Raw genomic sequence first — 17,889 nt, forward strand, 5'->3', positions numbered from 1 at the left:
GCTGCAAGAGTCAGAGATGAAAGAAGAGGAGGCATCGCCTCTGCTCAAATGCATCCTGCCACCAGGGGACGTGTCTGTAATTTAATAAACATCTTAATAACAACAATTGGGTAAAAAGGCTACAGAACAAACACATCCTGACTGCAACTGATCAAACTTTTTTAGTACAGCAAAACAGGCGTATTATTCAGCTGGCCTTAAATTTTGACCTTTCCTTGACTAATCTCTGGGGAAGGGGTATGATTTAAGACATTATTCAAGGAAGTCTGATTTTCTGGAGCAGCTGAAATGAGAGGATATATATGCTTCACACACAGAGAAATTCTGTATAATAAACCAGTGGTTCTCCAAAAAAAAAAAAAAAAAAGGGGGATGTCTAAGATAACAGGCAAGAGATTGAGTACACCTACCTCACGACTGCTGCAAAGGCTGTCCTAGCAGAGCAGCGTACATGCAAGCCATTGAGTCTTGATCACTAGTCCAACACTCATTTCTGAAACTTGCTTGCGTCTTCCATGAAGACATGAGTAAAACTGAAGAATCAAGAGAACCTAGGACCTTGCCTAGGCAAAGACTAGACAGATCTCTTGCTTGTGTCTAAAGAGGCATCTCTCTGTGCCTAATTAGCCTGAGATTTGTGTGAGTTTAGCGGTAGGAGCTGGCTACACTATGAAGTAGATCCTCAAGGGTTAATCCCTGGGCATGTTGTTTCTATATGGAAAAGAAACACTAATGCTCTCAGGAGGAGAATAAAAGCCTTCATAGCACAAGGTTAATCTGCTGACCCAAGGCACTAGTTGGGCAGTTCACACCATTACCAAGTTCTTCAAAGCCCTAATCTTCCTAGTTCAGCACTGCATTGCTGCCTGTCTGCTTTCAGCATGCAGGACTAGATACAACTGTTTATTCTCCGAGGCATAGCAGATGTTTTTCAGCAGAAGTGTGTCAGAAAGGCAAGAGCAAGGCTCTGTCCACACAAATTGTAATGACTCAAATGCATCTTCATTCAAAATTTGTCTCAACACAGTAGTATCTGTTTAACAGTTCTCTGCTTGCTACTCCAATTACAGGAGGAGGAAATTAGAAGTCATAACAGTCACACTCCATTTTAGCTTCCAGTGGAGATGATAATTGAATTTAATAGGGACCACAGTTTCTACATGGAGATATATGACCACCGTATGGTAAAGTCTTTAGTAAAATGGTAATGGCATATATACCAAGGATATCCTTGGCGAAAGACACAGAACTATCAGTGAATGACCAGTATAGGTGTTTGTGAAGGACTTTTAGGCTAGTGTTGATGGCTAAGGAAAAAAAAAATAAAGATTCTCAAATGACCACATTGTTTTCAGAAATATTGCCATGTTCTGGGCAGGTCACCAAGGAGCCAGAGTGGACTAATTATAGCTCCTTCACTGGCCAAGATATAAGGCCAAGCCATTGGCCTTACATTATTCTCATAAAGTTACACTGTGACATGATCTACAGATGCTGAAATTTCCCCATACTGGTATCTTAGCCCGTGTAGAAAGAGGCGCTGTCATTAACTTGGCCATGATAAGAATGTGGAAGGTAAAGATGTGGGCCATATGGCAGACAAGCCAATAAACTCCATACCTCATGCACGTAGGGCTAGCCTTCAAGTGGAAGGAAACTGTACTAACACTGCTGTAGCTTTTATCCTTTTCTGCACAGACATGTAAGTTAGAAACTAGACTTTCCACTATAGTGCAAGTGCAGACCTGACATATATCTGTCAAACTATTCAGAACAGAGACCAAACATTTACTGATAATACTGTGCTGAGAGGAAGAGTATGTTCCCCTGGGCACTGTGCCCTACCAAGCCAACTACTCAGCTTCTGGACTGGAGCTGGTTTTCATCTATCCAGTTCAGACAATCAGAGAAGCTAAATGCTGATGCCTAATCTCCTTCATGTTAGAGGAAGAGGTTAGTCTTGAGCACTGATGAGGTGTCCTTCAATATGGTATGTGGGTTTGTGTCAAGAATTTTATTCTAGAAAAAGGCCTGAGATTTGAGGTGAAAGAATCAGATTCTCAAAAACCACAAACCGATCTTCCTTTCAACAGAATCCACTGAGATACACATAGCTACAGGTTTTGCCCAGGTAATTTAAAGGTAGAAGTATCTTCCCTTTGCTATTAAGCCTGGTACAATGGTCTGCTGAAGGCACTTTGTTGGGAATTCTCCCTAGTTTGCATCCCTTCAAATTGCCCAGAACAGAACAGCCCAGCACAATCCTACCTGCAGCATCCTAGCTCAGAGTCCTCTGCACTTCTTGGTTCATTTCCACTCTCATTAACATGGTAATTTCTTTCTCATGGCAGACACCTCACCTTGAGGTGTCTTCAGAGTCTCTGCTCACCTCAGATATTGCAAATGTTTTGAAGAAGAACCCATACAGTAAGATGAAGCCTGAGCCTTCCTCTTTATAACCTTACAGTCAATCAGTTTATAAAGCTTGCAAGGACCTCACCTGTCTCAGTTTTATTCCCACCATGGATGCACTGCTGTCGAGCACGAAGACAACATTCTTTGGCAATGGAGGTAGATCTTTGGGGGCGAAGTAATGCACGAAGTACCCACTAAGAATCTGTGAAAGAGCAAGAAAGTCAGGAATGTGAGGCCTGTTATGTTGCAGTGTTCCACATACATCATTATGGGATCTTTGCTACTGAGAGAGAGGTTGGGCATACCTGATCCTGCTTTCCCAGTCTGTGTCTACCTTTCAGGGTAGGTTGTTACTTGGTATCCCTCCTAATCCTGTTCTCCTGACTGTCCAGACTTGGGGGTTTACTGGAGCTCTTTTTATCTCACTCCATGCTGCACATTGAGTTTTCTTCCAAATGCATTAAAGATACAGGCTATATATCACTGATCAGAACCACAAAATGCTTCTGGGGACATAGTCTTGTATCCAGATTGATACAACTAGTGAGGCTAATAAATCCACTGGCAACCAGTTCAACAGCTATAGCCATAACGTATTGTAGCTGTGGCCTCTAGGATAGCATAAGCATGGCATGTTGTTCACCATCATGGTCCCTGTGTTGAAAACCTGCAGACAGTGTCAAAGTGAGGAACTTCTTAGCGCCTGTGGGTGTTCAGTACATAACTGAGCATCATAGGGAGGGACTGTGCTCTAGCTGCATTAACACCTATCTATCTCTGTGGATGAGTTTAGTTCAGAGGGTGAGCCCTGGTTCCCTTAGACCTCAGTAGACCATGTAGACAAAACCACCAGGAGGAGGGCTGGGGGTTCTTTCTCATCACTTGCAATCCAACTGAATGAGAAGAGTTAGACACTTCCCAGAGAACATAAGCTGGTTTAGAGCAGAGGGAAGAAAAGTGGACATGATGCTGGACAAAAAGTGAGATGTGTTAGAGAGGAGATCTGAAGTGAGGCAGAAAAGTAGGGATATGGACAGAGAAGGGGAGGTTATTTCTGATGGCAAAAGATACAGACGGAAGATAAAATGAGTAGGAAGTGATAAGATCAATTGCCTTAAAACCTAGGCAATGGGGGGACTACTTAGTAGAAGCAAAGCTGCAGTGTAGAAAGAGGAATGAAAATAAATCTAAGCCTTGGCACTAATTAGACTGTGGGAAGAAGAAGTAAGTTGTAAAGAAGGCAGGAACCTTTGTTCTGAACTGATTGAGGGTGAGCAACAAGTAACAACTTCCTTCTCTTGCAGGTGTCCAGAGACCTGGGAAGATCACAGAAAAAGGCACCAAAATGCAAAAAGAGAAGGAGCTTTCAGACCTGGATTTGAAGCTGAGGGAGAGACATAGAGGAGTTTGCTCCATAATAAGAGATGCAGAAGTATTAAAAATGCATCCACATATTTAGCATCAATTTCTTCTTTGTATACAAAAAAACCGCATAAAAATCTTGCAAGTCAACTAATCCACTCTGAAGCTGTCAAACTAGGACTGAAGAAGGGTGAATTTTAGCTTGTATGTATACTTTGCACAACTGAAAAAGATGCTGTTCTTAGATAATCTAGCTAAATCAGATGCTTGCCAGGCTGAGTTCAGTAAGGACAGCAATAAAGATCTGTCATTTTCTAATAGCTGCAATCTATTTTACGTCAAAAATTGCCCAGTTCACACCTGCTGATTCTGCCGTTTCCATACATACTATCCCTCTGTTGCCCTCCATCATGGGAATCTTTTGTATTAAGCATATGCATTGAAGTAAGCATATGCATTGAAGAAAAGTATTTTTTGAAATGTAGGAAACTACTTTTGGAAATGTAGTGCTATCTTTGTAGGCTGTCATAATAAAAAAGAGGAAGAATGGAGTAAGTAAAATCTGAAGTTTGAGAAAGTGCAAGGCAAATGTAAAAAGAAACCAGATGAAGTATGCCCCTCTTCAAGTCCATCTTGTGGCTGTAAAATGATTGATTTTATTTTGGATGGTTTTTTCAAGATGAAGAAGCAGCCCTCACTTGGAAAATAATTCCTAGGGCATATAGAGCATGCAGAACCACTTTAGGCACAATTAATAACACTGGAAAGGTGCATACAGTACCTGAACATCCCCAACGCTCAGCTCCCTGTTGACATCATATCTAACTATGAAGTCTCCCAAAATGCCATTTCGAGAAATCCTGGTTTGTTCAACAACATTGGGACTGAAGGTTACTTTAGCTAGGGTTTTGGTATGTCCAATAACAGTGGAAGGAGGAGGAGAGATATCACCTGTTGAGATAAAACCACAATATTACATTTTTTTGCTGTTGTCTTAGACATGTCTCAGCACAGCACACGCAATATTACCAAGAAACTAGGTCAGCTAACATAGTTACATATTGAAATTAAAAATGCAGCTAACCAATGAAAAGAAAAGAATTCGGTAACCCCTTCCCTCTAATTCTTAACTAACGCTAACATCACAATGTTTTCTGAAAACAAATGTTTAGGCAAAGTTCCTATGCTCACTGCTATGTTTAGAAGTCATGAAACTCGAACACCAGATGTTCTCTATATGACTGTAAATAACCTTATGTGAATGAAACACACCCAACTTTAGACATTTAGGTGGTATTCATTCCAGCCAGCTCTAGACATCTAGAAGGCAAATTCTATACGTGAGCTCCTGAGAGTCAAAGAAGATATGATTCATCTGACTTGTTTAAACATTTCCTCAAGGATGAGATGAATCATACTGCAGAGTTCTTTGTATTGATTATAAAGAGATCTTAGGGTGACTTGTTCAGATATACATGTCCATACTGTAGACATGTGAGGTAGGATTGATCTGACTAATTAGAAGTGTCTATGTGTAATGTCTACATCTGGACAAGTCACCTTAGCTCTCTTTATATTCAGCAGAGAATTATCAGTGTAGTCGCTTCAATCTCAGTCTGACTCACTGAGCCTAAAGCCAACACTTACTAATGCAGTCATACAAACTGCAACTCTCAGACGAAAAATTCACCTAATCATCTCCTGGAGCCCTTCCTGAGCTAGAGTGAGGTGCCTTTCGAAGAACATCTCAGAGAAAGAGAATTATTTAGGTCTGAGGAACCTCTGTCGGTAACAGGAGTCTTGCTGCTCTGTTCAGTTTCTAAAGCTGAGTAATAATGAAAATTCCTTGCTGTCTCTTCATGTGGTCGAAACCGCATCTCACTCTCTCTTGGTGTGCCAACTGTTCGTTCATTCTGACTCAGGTAGGGTCCCTTACATGAGATTGGTCAAAGTTCAGAGTCGGTCTTGAACAGTCCCAAAGTTTGGGAGCTTTTTCCCTTGTCCTAACTAGCTGCTGAATCCACCAAGATAAATTCTCAATTCATGTCCTGTTTGGGTACTTTTGTTGACACAGTAATTACTTCAACACTGCTCTGAAGGACAGAAGTGCTATAAGATCTGTTTATGTGTTAAATCCTACTGGTTAAAATTGGTGGGAATTAGGTGCTTAGCTATACTGAGAGTCTAGGTCTCACTTCTTTGCTGAAAGTGACCTAAGTTGTCGCTGATATGGTAGAGAGAAGGTGAGTGAAAATCAGCATCGTTTTAGGTATTCACAGGGTATGTGTCTGCATCTGAGCTGATTTTCTTGGCTCCTGTTGTGCTCAGTAGAGATCTAGTCAAGAGTGTCGGAGGAGATGGGGGTATGAAACAGCTGACTAGATGTAGGCATCTACTTTAGGATGGTTTTAATTATGCTCTAGACTCCATTAACAATACTGATCACCGTGACTACGTGCAAGCAACCTTGGAAAGCTCCTCTGAAGGGCTTCCTGTGTAATACTATGGAATGGGAATGGCACATCTGTGCCTTTGTAAAGTGCTTTGAGCTGTGTTAAAGGGATGCAACATGACAGTTGTATACAGCATGCAACATGATAGCACTATGCGACTTTATTTCCATGTTGATTTGGCTTTTCTTTCATGGCTATCCTATGATTCCATTTGAATATATAAGGAACAAAACCAGACTATTGAGGCAGAGAGGGGGTTTCTTTTAGGTCCAGCATAGCTCCTCAAGACTAATAAAGCCACTTTAGAATCTGTCCATCTACAACATAAACTACAAAAAGAAACTGTAGTTAAATTCGCCTAGGAGGTGAAACAAACCCAGTGGCAAAATTCTTGACCCAATGAGATTAAATGACAGATATTACTCAATTTCAAGAGTCAAGAATTTACTTTACATCAGGCCTTTTCTGACTAAGCCAAAGCACTGAAATCACTTAAGACTACTAGTGACTGGTCTTAAAGGGGGCTTATGAGAGCTTCAACATTTACTCTAAAATGTGCTGTACACTTACTATTTCCTCAGGCAAATAAAAGTCATAAATCAATAGCTGTACAGGATTTTATCTCCGTGTTGATATGTCTTTACTTTTACAACTGTCCTCTGATCTGATGAATTGCCAGAAGTAATATATGTTTCTAATACACTCCATCAGACTTGCTTGTATTGGCCTTCCTGGATTTTCCATCTGTCTTCTATTACTTCCCTGATCCCATTTAACTGACAGTGTGTGTGAAATACACAGAATTCATAAAAATGGCTTAACAGTTCATTTTTATTTTCTGATTTATTTGAGGATTTCACATAACTTCTCCTTAGCTGCTGAAAAAACAAGCGTTACCGTTAGTTAGGTTGTCTGGACACATGAGATATTCAAGTTCTGGGTCAGTGAAAGGTAGTCTCACACTGGAAACAGAAGCTCTCCCCTTACACCTAGTCCACATGTACCTATGGCTGTGGCGTTATCGACTTCACTTCTATGGTTCTCTGCAGTAGGTATGTTGATGGCTGAGCACAGTGCACTGTGCACCACTAAAACCTGAGTTCTAGTCCTAGCGTTTCTATGGACTCTTGACTGTTTGAAGTTAGGTGAGCAAGATAAGCACTCCTGTCTCAGTCTTCCCACCTGTTAAATGGGCATAATCGTATGTAACTAATTTTGTAAGGCACTGTGGGATCTAGATGTGAGGTGGATCCCTCTAACACTCTTCAAAACGCTCTACAGAGGTGGAGAAGTGTCATGCCACATTATATAAGCAGTGTTACAGGAGGCCTTTGAGAGGAGCTTTCGAAGGCTGCCTGCACATAGTCATTGCCAGTGACAGAAACAGCTGGGAAAGCACTTCCAGTCCTCTTCATAGTCACTCTTCTTCCATCACGAGGAGGAAGCTAGACAAAACATAGTCTAATAAAAAAAAGTCCAGAATCATTTTTTCCTAGGATAATGAAAAACAGATCTGCAAGGAAGGTTACTAAACTGTCCATGTTCCGAGGCAGAATCACTTTCCACTTGGTTTTACAACACAGTTTGAAAACACTCCAGACTTTCAGCAATGAAAGCTTAGTACCTGCCCTTGCGAGTCCCATCCAGAGCTTCACTTTTTTGCTATTAGAAAGATATTCTCAATGTCTAACTTCATTTTGCCTTCTGGATTATAAACCCGTGGCTGCCTGTCTTGTTTATTACTGACCCAGAGAGCACAGTGCTCCTTTTTTCTTTGCAGAAGCATTTTACATATTTGAAACCTGCTGTTATACCTTTCCTCAGGTTTCTCTTCCAGGCAGCACTTACTTAACATCCAGATCATAATTATTCTCTCCTGTTTACTGACTAGGTTCTCTTTAAGGAAAAGACCGAGAGAGGAAAGTCTAAGAGATATAGCAGAGTGAAGAGCATGGTTGAACTCCAAAAACCTGAGATGATCTGTGCCCACACTGGGCTAGTTAATAAGGCCTTTGGCCTTTTGTTTTGTTTTGTTTTGCCAAAATCGATTAAAGATAATTCAATAAAAGTAAATAGGGCAGACAATTTTTCATATGAAAATGTAGTCTTCATGTGATGAACAGCTAAATCCAAATTATTTTGGAGACTGACAGAGCCAAGAATAGAGCCCAAATGCAAAGTTCACCCTCTGATAACAAGTGGGAGCTTCTAGACAATTGTGATAAGAAAGAATAAAACAAAAGCTTTCTGGGTGCTATGACACTGAAGAGAAATAGGGTCACTCTTAAGCAGCCTGGTACCCCCTGCCCATGTCCATGACTAGTTCCCACCTTAGTATGGAAGAGGATGAGAACAGTCATCAGGATTCTAGTTGGGGCGTCATTCAGAAAACGGTCACCTTCAGAGAAGGCCAGGATCACCAGCCTCAACATCTGCTCTGTGGGCAAATAAAAATGTATGACAGCAGCAGACACCTGCACATGCCAGAAGATCATTTTCCAAAATTCTCGTGCCTAATATCTTCCTTTGGGGGAAAAAAAACAGCTCTCAGATGAAGTGCTGTGCACAGGAGTCACTGACTCAGTGACTCAGTGTTCAGGAAAGAGCTGTCATCATCTTGTCTCTGCTCCATATTCAGAGAGGATGTAAGAAGGACTTCCCAATGGCCTCTATCTATAAGAAGGCACAGCTTGACTTTGCATAAATCCCTGGAAAATTATGGAACCAAGGCCAATCTTTGTATCTCAGGCCCTGACAGTGAATAACAGGCAAAAATGGACTCTTTGCTGTTTCTGCTCCTCCTGCTGTGGTTTCTGTGCTGCTTTATAAATGTCAAAACCATGTCCTTTACCATTTCTCAACAAGGGGCACTCAGTCTTCAGGCCTTCAAGTTTTATTTCTCTTATTCATCACAGGTGATATGGGTATTAGCAATTCAGCTGCCATCAAAAGTGAAAATCCATAACAAACATTAATCAGGAAGAGAAATCGCTTTTTTCCACTGTGCATCTTGCATGGTACCTTGTCACTACGGGCAGCATGTATAAAGCACCACAACTCTATGTAGGACGCATGACATTAAGGCAGATCAGCTATTCTTCCACTTCTTGCCACCTATCTAACTTTTGTTATTGGCATTTTCATTAGTTTTGTCAATGGTATTTATCACCACATCAGGTTTACATTTCAGTTATGATCATTAATCTTTGCTGGTGCTGATTATCTGGAGTTGATGACAGCTCCAGGGTTACTAACCCTTTGTTTTCAGCTTGATTTTCCTATCCTATGCTGGATCTTCAGGAGTTGTACTCAGGAAAAGTCGGTGGTTTCTAATCCAGACCAGAGTCAAAAGTGTCTAAATGACTTAGGAAACTACATCTCATCCTCAGTAGTGACCTGAGGCTGGCAGTGCTTTGGAAATATTACTCAGAACATCATTTAACTGAAAATGACTTGATGCTGTGATACATTTTTCACCCAATAATCTCGAGACAATCTAGCAATGCTTACCAAACCTCACATTTTATTATAAAGCAGGAGATACTATCAACATCTTTGTAGCCGTAGGAATTGAGAAAGGGAGTTTTCATGACATATTCAAACTCAAAGTGGTCAGGCAGGCCTATCCTCCAATAAGCTGCTCTCCGTTCCTCATTTAGTCATTTTTTAAGTCATGACCTCTCATTTGGGGCACCACAAGTAAGACAGTTATGATGCCATCTCGTTTGGCATTCTTTGCTGGCCTTGCTAGATTGCCACCATCTTATAGAGTCAAGTGATCCTGAGGACTTTTAAGCCACGGGAATGAGAACAGACACTAGGTATTATCTTTTTCTTGATTTATTCCAAGGATGCAAACTATCTACGAAGTAGATGCTCTTTGGATGTAAGACTCACAAGTCACCTGTCTTTCACTTCAAAAGCTATAACTTTCCCTGGAGGTCTCACTGCCTGTGCAGATCTTCTGGTTTCCAGCTTAGGTCTTGGAGTGGCATATGAGCAAACAGGCTTTTTAGGAAGGATCTAATGACTCAAATGTTTTGTTTTCTAGATTAAACACAGGATCTAACAACCCACTGGATTACAATAGATTTCCAAGTGAAACACTCATCTGGCCTGGCTCTCCCTATGAGTACTCTTGTGGCTTCCATCTGTGTTCAGGAAGGCAGAAGTTCGTATTGTCTACTTTGACTTGGATTGATTTTGTTGGTCAGAAAAGGCCACCAGTAATAAATCTCTCCTTCAAAACAAGCTCTCCTTCTCTGAGACCTTGCTGAGACCCTTCAGAGGTCTATGCCAATTCTTTTTTCTTTCTTTCTTTTTTCTTTTCTTTTTTTTTTTTTTTTTTTTTTTTTTTTTTGACTGGTTGCTGGTAATGTCCTAATCTCCTCATTTTCTCTTTCTTCAGAGCAAAAAGGAGCTCAGCAAACCTGCTGAATTCTGTAACCCTATAAACTCAAGAGAGTGGCACTCACCTGAGGACCAGTGAAGCACAGTTTTCTTTGCTCTGACAAGGACACAACCCACTAATGCCTGCCCGTGATGGACATGAACGCCCAAAAGAGTATTTGTCACTTCAGTGACTTTTATATGAGTAATTTCACCATAGAAACTAGAATTCACCATGTATAGGTAGATTCCAGACACAAAGGATCAGTAACAGCAGTTCTAGGTAAGTAGCAGATGGATGGATAAAGCACAAAGAATCGGCGTTTCAACTGCTTTACCCACAGTGCAATGTCACATCTATTTTATATATCTTTTATTGGATATTGAGGATTACGGAACCCTAAAACTTGGACTCATTTTCATATAAGCTGTTTCAAATCTCCCAAAGCATAGAGCAAAGAATGATCAGTACTCACAGATGGCCATCTGGACTGCAAGATACAAGAATTTTCTCTGCATGTTATTTACACTTAGAAATTTCCGTTCTGTACTAGACCAACAGCATGTCTCTGAGCCTGTCTCTGCTTGGGCTGTCTTTAACAGTGATCGATAACTAGATGTTTTGCAGGAATGTGTACATGATAATGCACTATGATACTCCCCAAGAGGTGTGAAAGGCTTTCTGTTCCTCCCGACAAGGTGCAGAGTACACTCATCACACTATGCATGGATGTATGGCAGAGATACTATAGCTGTGTATGGCTGGTACATGAACCAACTTCAGGTCACTGTGAGCCTTGATTTCAATATTTGGATCAAGTCAGTAGGATCAGACTAAACGGTCAGTTTAACTCCATGTTCATGTGCTTTAGGGCAGATCCTTGCCTCGCAGACATTAAACAGCTCCATTGATTTTACAGGTATTATGTCAGTTAGAGTAACTGAAGATTGGGTCCCACAAGCTTCTACATCCTGCTTCAGGGACAGATTCACCATCTTATTCATAATATGACTTTTTCGTCAACATGTAGTAATCACAGTATCCTGTGCTCCACACTGTCAGTTTTCACTGGAAAAAAAAGACTTTTAAACGGTCTGAACAAAATGTGAGGATAGTTGGTGGTTAAGAGCAGACCCTTGCACCACACTTGGTGCTTTGGCAAAACATGGATTTTTGTTTTGGAATCTGATATGTTCTAAATCGCAGGATTTCCTATCTGCCTTGGCATGGATGGATAGGAAAAACAATTCACTTAAAATAAACAGTTCCCAGGAGATGTGGAGCCAGAGAAGAGGCTGCTCAGATGTTGAGCACAAGGCTTAAAGGCCCATTTCAAAGCTCATAACAACAGAAAATTCTACTGAATTCAGTGGGATGAGCTCCATATTCAATAAGCTCCAAACTTCTCATGTGTTTATGCACACATACTATGTAGACACACACATGTATACATAACAGAACAAAAGCCATCAGCCTTTAAGACTGGATTCCCACCACTGAACCTCACAGAGTTCATAATCCTGAAAATCCTTTCACATCGTAGCTATTATGCCAACTCTTGAATCTGGAGACTGCTCAGTCAGTGAATGAAAGACAGACCTCTAAATACATATTGCTGACAGCACGCAATGCTTAGAGACTTGCCAGTCATTGAAACGCAGCCATCTCTGGGGTGGAATGTGCTTGCCATACAGTGCAGCAAGAGCTAAGAAAGGAGAGTTAAAAGTGTATCTTTCTAAATAAGGTCATAGTTGGAATTTGCTAGAAAAATTTACGTCTAATGAGGTGCTAACATTTTTCATCCTTGTTGTCTTCAAGAGATGTGTCCTTCAGTTTTTTTAGATAGTCCTGACCCCAGACTGTGCTGCCTTAATACAATCTTGAGACTTTGTTAGATGGCTCATCTGGGGGAGAGGGTAATTGAATGCACCACTAGTCTACGCAATTACCTGAGATTACCTTGGAGAAGTCTTAACTGCCAGTCTAGTTCACAAGAAGTGATTAAGTCCCCATGAGTTATTACCATGGATCATAAAATCTCTCCTTACCTTCAACTTTCCCGTTGCCTTTATGCTTGCTGTTTCGAAGGGGAGGCACTTCCAGTGAAACTATGCCTGAGTTCTCCAGTATGTTCACCTCAACTCGTAACCTCCCCACCAGTTGCTGGGGCCGGATGCTGACTGTATACTCATATTTTCCCAGTCGCCTTTGCAAGAGCTCTTCATAATGCAGTAGGAAGTTGGCTTGCATCTTACGAGGAATAATAACAGAAGCTTTGAATATCTCATAACCCTTCTCCCTGGAAGAAAAATCCAAACATGCCTTCACACACCACATACACAATATACAACATCCTCCAGTGAAAGATGAATCTGAATTTTGTTGGCCAAATGCAAGCATTTTACAGCACTGAATGCATGAAACCAGCAAACAGGAAACATCCTAATGCTTCACTGAGCACTGGGCAAGAAGGAGGCTTCTAAAGGAGAGTTCTTAAAAGGTTGATTATGACTTCTTTTGGAGAGGAATAAGGCAGACACGCAGAAAGTGGAACAGCACCGGAGGAAAGGCTCTCCCTTAGTTGTACACGCAGGATTTGCAGCTGCAGTTGTACACAAAGGATTTAAAGCTTGACTCTACTGCTCACTCATTGCAATACCTTAAGCAAAGCACATCTCAATTCCTCTTTCTTAACATTAGCTGTACACAGCTGTATATTCAATGGGGAGAAACAGGGCCCTGAAGACAATCCCACCACTGGACACCTTCCTGAAAGGGTCCATTTCTTCCAACTGACTACAGCGTGCCTTCAGACACTCAACCTAAAACTGATACTCAACTTCTTGTTGGCTACTGTAAAGCAAGGTGAATTGACACCCTTGGTCTTTATGGGCTTCAGTTGCCAATCCATTGCACAGAGATAAGATGCTCTACTTCCCATACAGTGCACTGCGATGTTCGGGCATCCAGCACTTCTATGATGTTAGGCACTATTATTTATAAAGGAAATACGAAAAAAACACGTAAAGACAACAGGAACTTTCAATGTCATGTAGGGCTAACACTGAACTCACTGAAGTGAGATTTTGGTGATGTCCACAACTGGTGAGTAGTGAAATATTTGAGACTTACTGGAGAGCTCTCTAACACATACAAAAAGAATTTCTTAATTTTAGTCTTTAAGACAGTTAGAATGACCTCTGTGGGCTAGATAGTGATTGCCTACAGAAGAGCATACAACAGGGGAGGAATCTAGTGCTATCTGTCTTCTCTGGTCTTCAACGTTCTGCCAGTCTTTGTCTGGATACTGAGATAGCATCCTTTGTCAAGGGTTCCTGATGGATTTTTTTTGTCTAACCACTTTCTGAATCCATATTGTTTGGCATACACGGTTTCCAGTGGCAATAAACACCATACACCACTTATGTGACGAACACCTTGCTTTGGCTAATTTAAGCCTGACATGTGATCATCTCATTCAATTTTCCCTATTTTTTCTGTGAGAGACAGAAAACAAACATTCCTTATTCTCCTTCCATATATCACTCATTAGTGTTCATCCCTATTAGACTCTTCCCTCACCACAGTTTGTACTTTTTTTTTGGTCTGAGGAATCGTAGTCTACTTATCATGTATGTAGGTTGGAATAATGGTGCTATCCCAGGTTACTGGGAATAGTGCAGGATTTTCCAGAGTAGCAAAATCCATGTTCGGTTATGGTGCATCACTTTCAGAACTATCCAGGGAAATTTAGACTCCTGTGAAATTTAAGAGTAAAATAGCATTCAGGGGAACATACAGGCTTATAAATAACAAAAGGGACAGGATTTTATGCCAGTGCATGACCAGCACTAAACCCAGTCAAGCACTGAGAGCAAAGTGAGTAAATAGGACTGCAGAAGACTTCTTGTGGCTCCACCACTAACCAACTTTATAATCTTGAAGTTGCAACTCATTCAGTCTTTCTGAGTGCTGATTTTCCTGCCTGTTATTCAGGAGGTAACAAGATTTATCCCCCTCACAAGTACCTAATATCCTGGAGATCCTTCAAAGTGAAAAGGTTATGTAACAGGGCTGAAAAAGGCCGCATCCGATTTCACATGACTTGGATTACAAAAACCACACCAGGCAGTGTTGATAATGTTCTGTCTAGCTCCTCCCTCTTCCTATAAATCCACGCATGAATGTGCGAAAGCAGCAAAATAAAGACAGGAGGAGGGTATGTCACTTCGGAGAACGCAACCGAACGCGTGATGCTTACCCTCCATCTGTGGGGCTCGGAGGCTTCTTGCTCTTTGCTTTGTCTTCAGCGCTATGCTTTTTTTCTTTCCCTGTGACCTCCCCATAGTAAGTCTTGTTGCCAATGCTCCTGGAGAGATGAGAGATGTCCGTGTGACCACTCTGTGGCTCAGAAACTGTGACAGCTGTGCACTCTCTGCAGAAGAACTCATGGACCAGGCACATGTAAATAAACCAAGTGTGCTGCTGGTATAACTCTCCTTGAGCTCACTCAAGTCGTGGAGAAGCCAGCTTGGCATTGCCCTGGCTGAGCACATTTTTACTCCAGGAGTTTACCTCTCTCACATGCCACTTTAGCCTGTTGTCTGTAAAGCTAAGCATGTCAACGCAGAAAGCAAAGCAATTTGCCAAGGCCCCAACTAGCACTGTTTTGTGGCTGATCTCAGATCCACCATCTGTGTCAATAGATACAGAGACACTCTGGGTTGCTGCTGTCAAGTAGCCATTTTCCTGACTAAAACCCTTCTCCCTGGGAATTCCTTACAGGGCTGTGGATTCCAGTGAGGAAACAGACCCTTACTTACATAGTGAAGTTGGAGATGAAGGCTGCAGCTGGGATCTGCATCTCAAACACAGCTTCTCGTGCCTCGGATCCACTGTTCACCATCGTGCAGGACACCGTGGTGAAAGCATAGCGAGAAATGATTGTGGATTTCACATTGAATTCAGACATTCGGGGCCTCGTTTCCTATAGGAATCAGAAGGTTACTCATTGACAGGTAGATAACTCATCCCTTCACTATTTCACTGGATTTAATATTTAATATGCTCAAACAAGTAACCTTCGTGCAGCAAGTGCTAGATTCCCTATTAAAAAACAGTCAGCAACAGGCAAGGTGAGACTTGCCTCAAAATTTCAGGTCAGCTGCAAAAGGTTAACCAAAGACATGGCAGTGCTTTTGTTCACACACCAGGGCAAAGTCAATGTTGGGGTATGATCTGGGCAGGATAAGAGATCTGATTATGCCAGCTTTTATATTATGGAACATGCTGTCTCTATCCCAAGTCATACCCTTCAGCTCTGACCCTATGAGGGGGTTAGGATTAGCCCTTTATGGCCTGAATGGAAAGAGAAACCCAAAATATTTCCTCATAGGGTCTAGAACTAATGTCAGAGTTGCTGTTCCTATTGGACTGTGCACGAAAGCAGAAGTAAGACCTCTTGGATGACTGAGATCACTGTGTGTAGAGCTGCATCTTAAACTCATATAGGCAGATCCATAATTCTCGTAGATCAGCACAAACTTCTGTCAGTGGAGTGGCCTCAGGCTTCATCTGCTGAGAATCCATCCTGGAGGTCTCAGCCAATGTGTGGAAGAGGCTTAATAAGAAACGCACTCCTGACACTGCGATGTCTCTAACAAAATATCCTTTCAGCCAACACTGGACTCCTTCCAACAGAGAAGCAGCAGAGGCTGCAATGAATGATACATGATGTAGTAATGGAAGCTGAATGCCAATTTCTGCTTCTTGGGAATGTATTTTTGTGCACATGTCCTGGGTTGGAGCATTTCTCCAGTATAACGCGATTTTTGAAAGCAGTGTTTCCACAGAGCTTTACAGTTTTCTTCCTGGAAGACGTAAGTATATATTACTGTGAGTTTTACCTGAGATACAAGATGGTGCTGCTGTATTATCCCAGCTCAGGCCTTGTGAAAATGTGTGTATTCCAAAATCCAGGGAAGAGGTTTAAAACGGAACAAGGTTGAATCCTGCTTAAACTTTTAGATTTAATACACAATGTGAATGCAGAGTTGGATTCACCTGAAGTGAGAAAGTCCTTAGAATATGACAGGGCATATGGAGCTGCCCTTGTTAACACAAGAACATAAGAAAGGTTGTACTGAGCCAGAACAAAAGTTATGCCAACCAAAAACACTATCCCTGGAAGAGATTAATAATACATGCTTAAAGAAGAGTGTAAAACCAGGCCATCAGTTTTCAATAATTTGTGTCTCCAGGAATTCCTGAGCTAAGAGTGGTATCTTTTTGCTTAGTAACCCTCTATGGATTTTCTTTTATGAATTTATCCAGTTCCTTTTTGAATCCATGTAAAATTCTGGCAGCATTTGGAGTTCCACAGCTTAGTGGTATTTTACATGAAGAATCAAATACTTTAGGAGTTTTTTCCTGAATTTACCATCTGCTAGTTTCAATTGATTTCTGTCATATCTCTCTGTCACACAAAACAAGTTCCAGCTCCAATATCCTCACAGACTGAAGAACAGAAAAAAAAAAATTAATCAACAATTCAACACCTCTCCCTTCTCCGTCTGGTGAGTAGGAGTTGCTGCTGGAGGAGGCAAACATTGATAACTTAAAACTGAGGATGAAGGAACCGATTCATCTTCCCAGCCCTGGAAGGGATCTGCTGCTCCTTGTATATAGAAAAAAATAAACAGTGGGGGCAGAGGCAGCTTCCAAACAGGTTGCTAGGTCAGGCCTGGCTTGTAGCCCAGGTTCCAATCTGTGATTCTTCTGCAAGCCCTTGAGCTCTTGCACAATCCGTCAGCGCCTGATGCTCTGACCTACAGCTGCACAAATGCGTGTTTGTTTTCTCCACTTGTTATTAAACCTTTCAGAAGATGAGAGGCAGCACAAAGGAAAAAACAATCCAAAACATTTGTTTAATATTATTATTATTGTGATTTATTATCCCTATTAAAAATAAAGCTAGGGAACACCAAGGCAGCAGATTAGCACGTTGCTACGAGGCAGGTTGGCTGGATGCTTTATTAAGGTGTACTTTTATTATGCTGAAGTGAGAGCTGAAATTTTCTTGCCAAACAAGTGATTTTATGCTTGTTTTCATCAAATGTTTAAAAAGATGGAAAAGACTTGAAGATAAGTGAAATGCATGTTTTTGCATTTATCAGTTGCTTTGATCAAAATAGATTGACTACATGTCAGATTAAAAGTAATAAAGTTGCAGTAGGGATAAGAGTTGTTCTCCTCTAAGCTGCTCATTCA

At 41.3% G+C, this 17,889-nt stretch overlaps 1 protein-coding gene across 1 annotated transcript in view; it reads right to left on the minus strand.

The window, feature by feature from the left end:
• The window catches only part of ITIH5 (inter-alpha-trypsin inhibitor heavy chain 5), a 48,964-nt gene that overhangs the window by 25,423 nt on the left and 5,652 nt on the right, over positions 1-17,889 (minus strand). The window contains exons 3-7 of the mRNA XM_062580486.1: positions 15,444-15,607; positions 14,882-14,989; positions 12,669-12,919; positions 4,559-4,728; positions 2,501-2,617 (exon numbers count right to left, since the gene is read on the minus strand). Of these exons, the coding sequence (XP_062436470.1) occupies positions 2,501-2,617; positions 4,559-4,728; positions 12,669-12,919; positions 14,882-14,989; positions 15,444-15,607 (810 nt within the window). The remainder of the gene's footprint in view (positions 1-2,500; positions 2,618-4,558; positions 4,729-12,668; positions 12,920-14,881; positions 14,990-15,443; positions 15,608-17,889) is intronic.

The sequence above is a fragment of the Rhea pennata genome, chromosome 1, assembly GCF_028389875.1.
Source record: "Rhea pennata isolate bPtePen1 chromosome 1, bPtePen1.pri, whole genome shotgun sequence".
Classification (NCBI taxonomy): domain Eukaryota; kingdom Metazoa; phylum Chordata; class Aves; order Rheiformes; family Rheidae; genus Rhea; species Rhea pennata.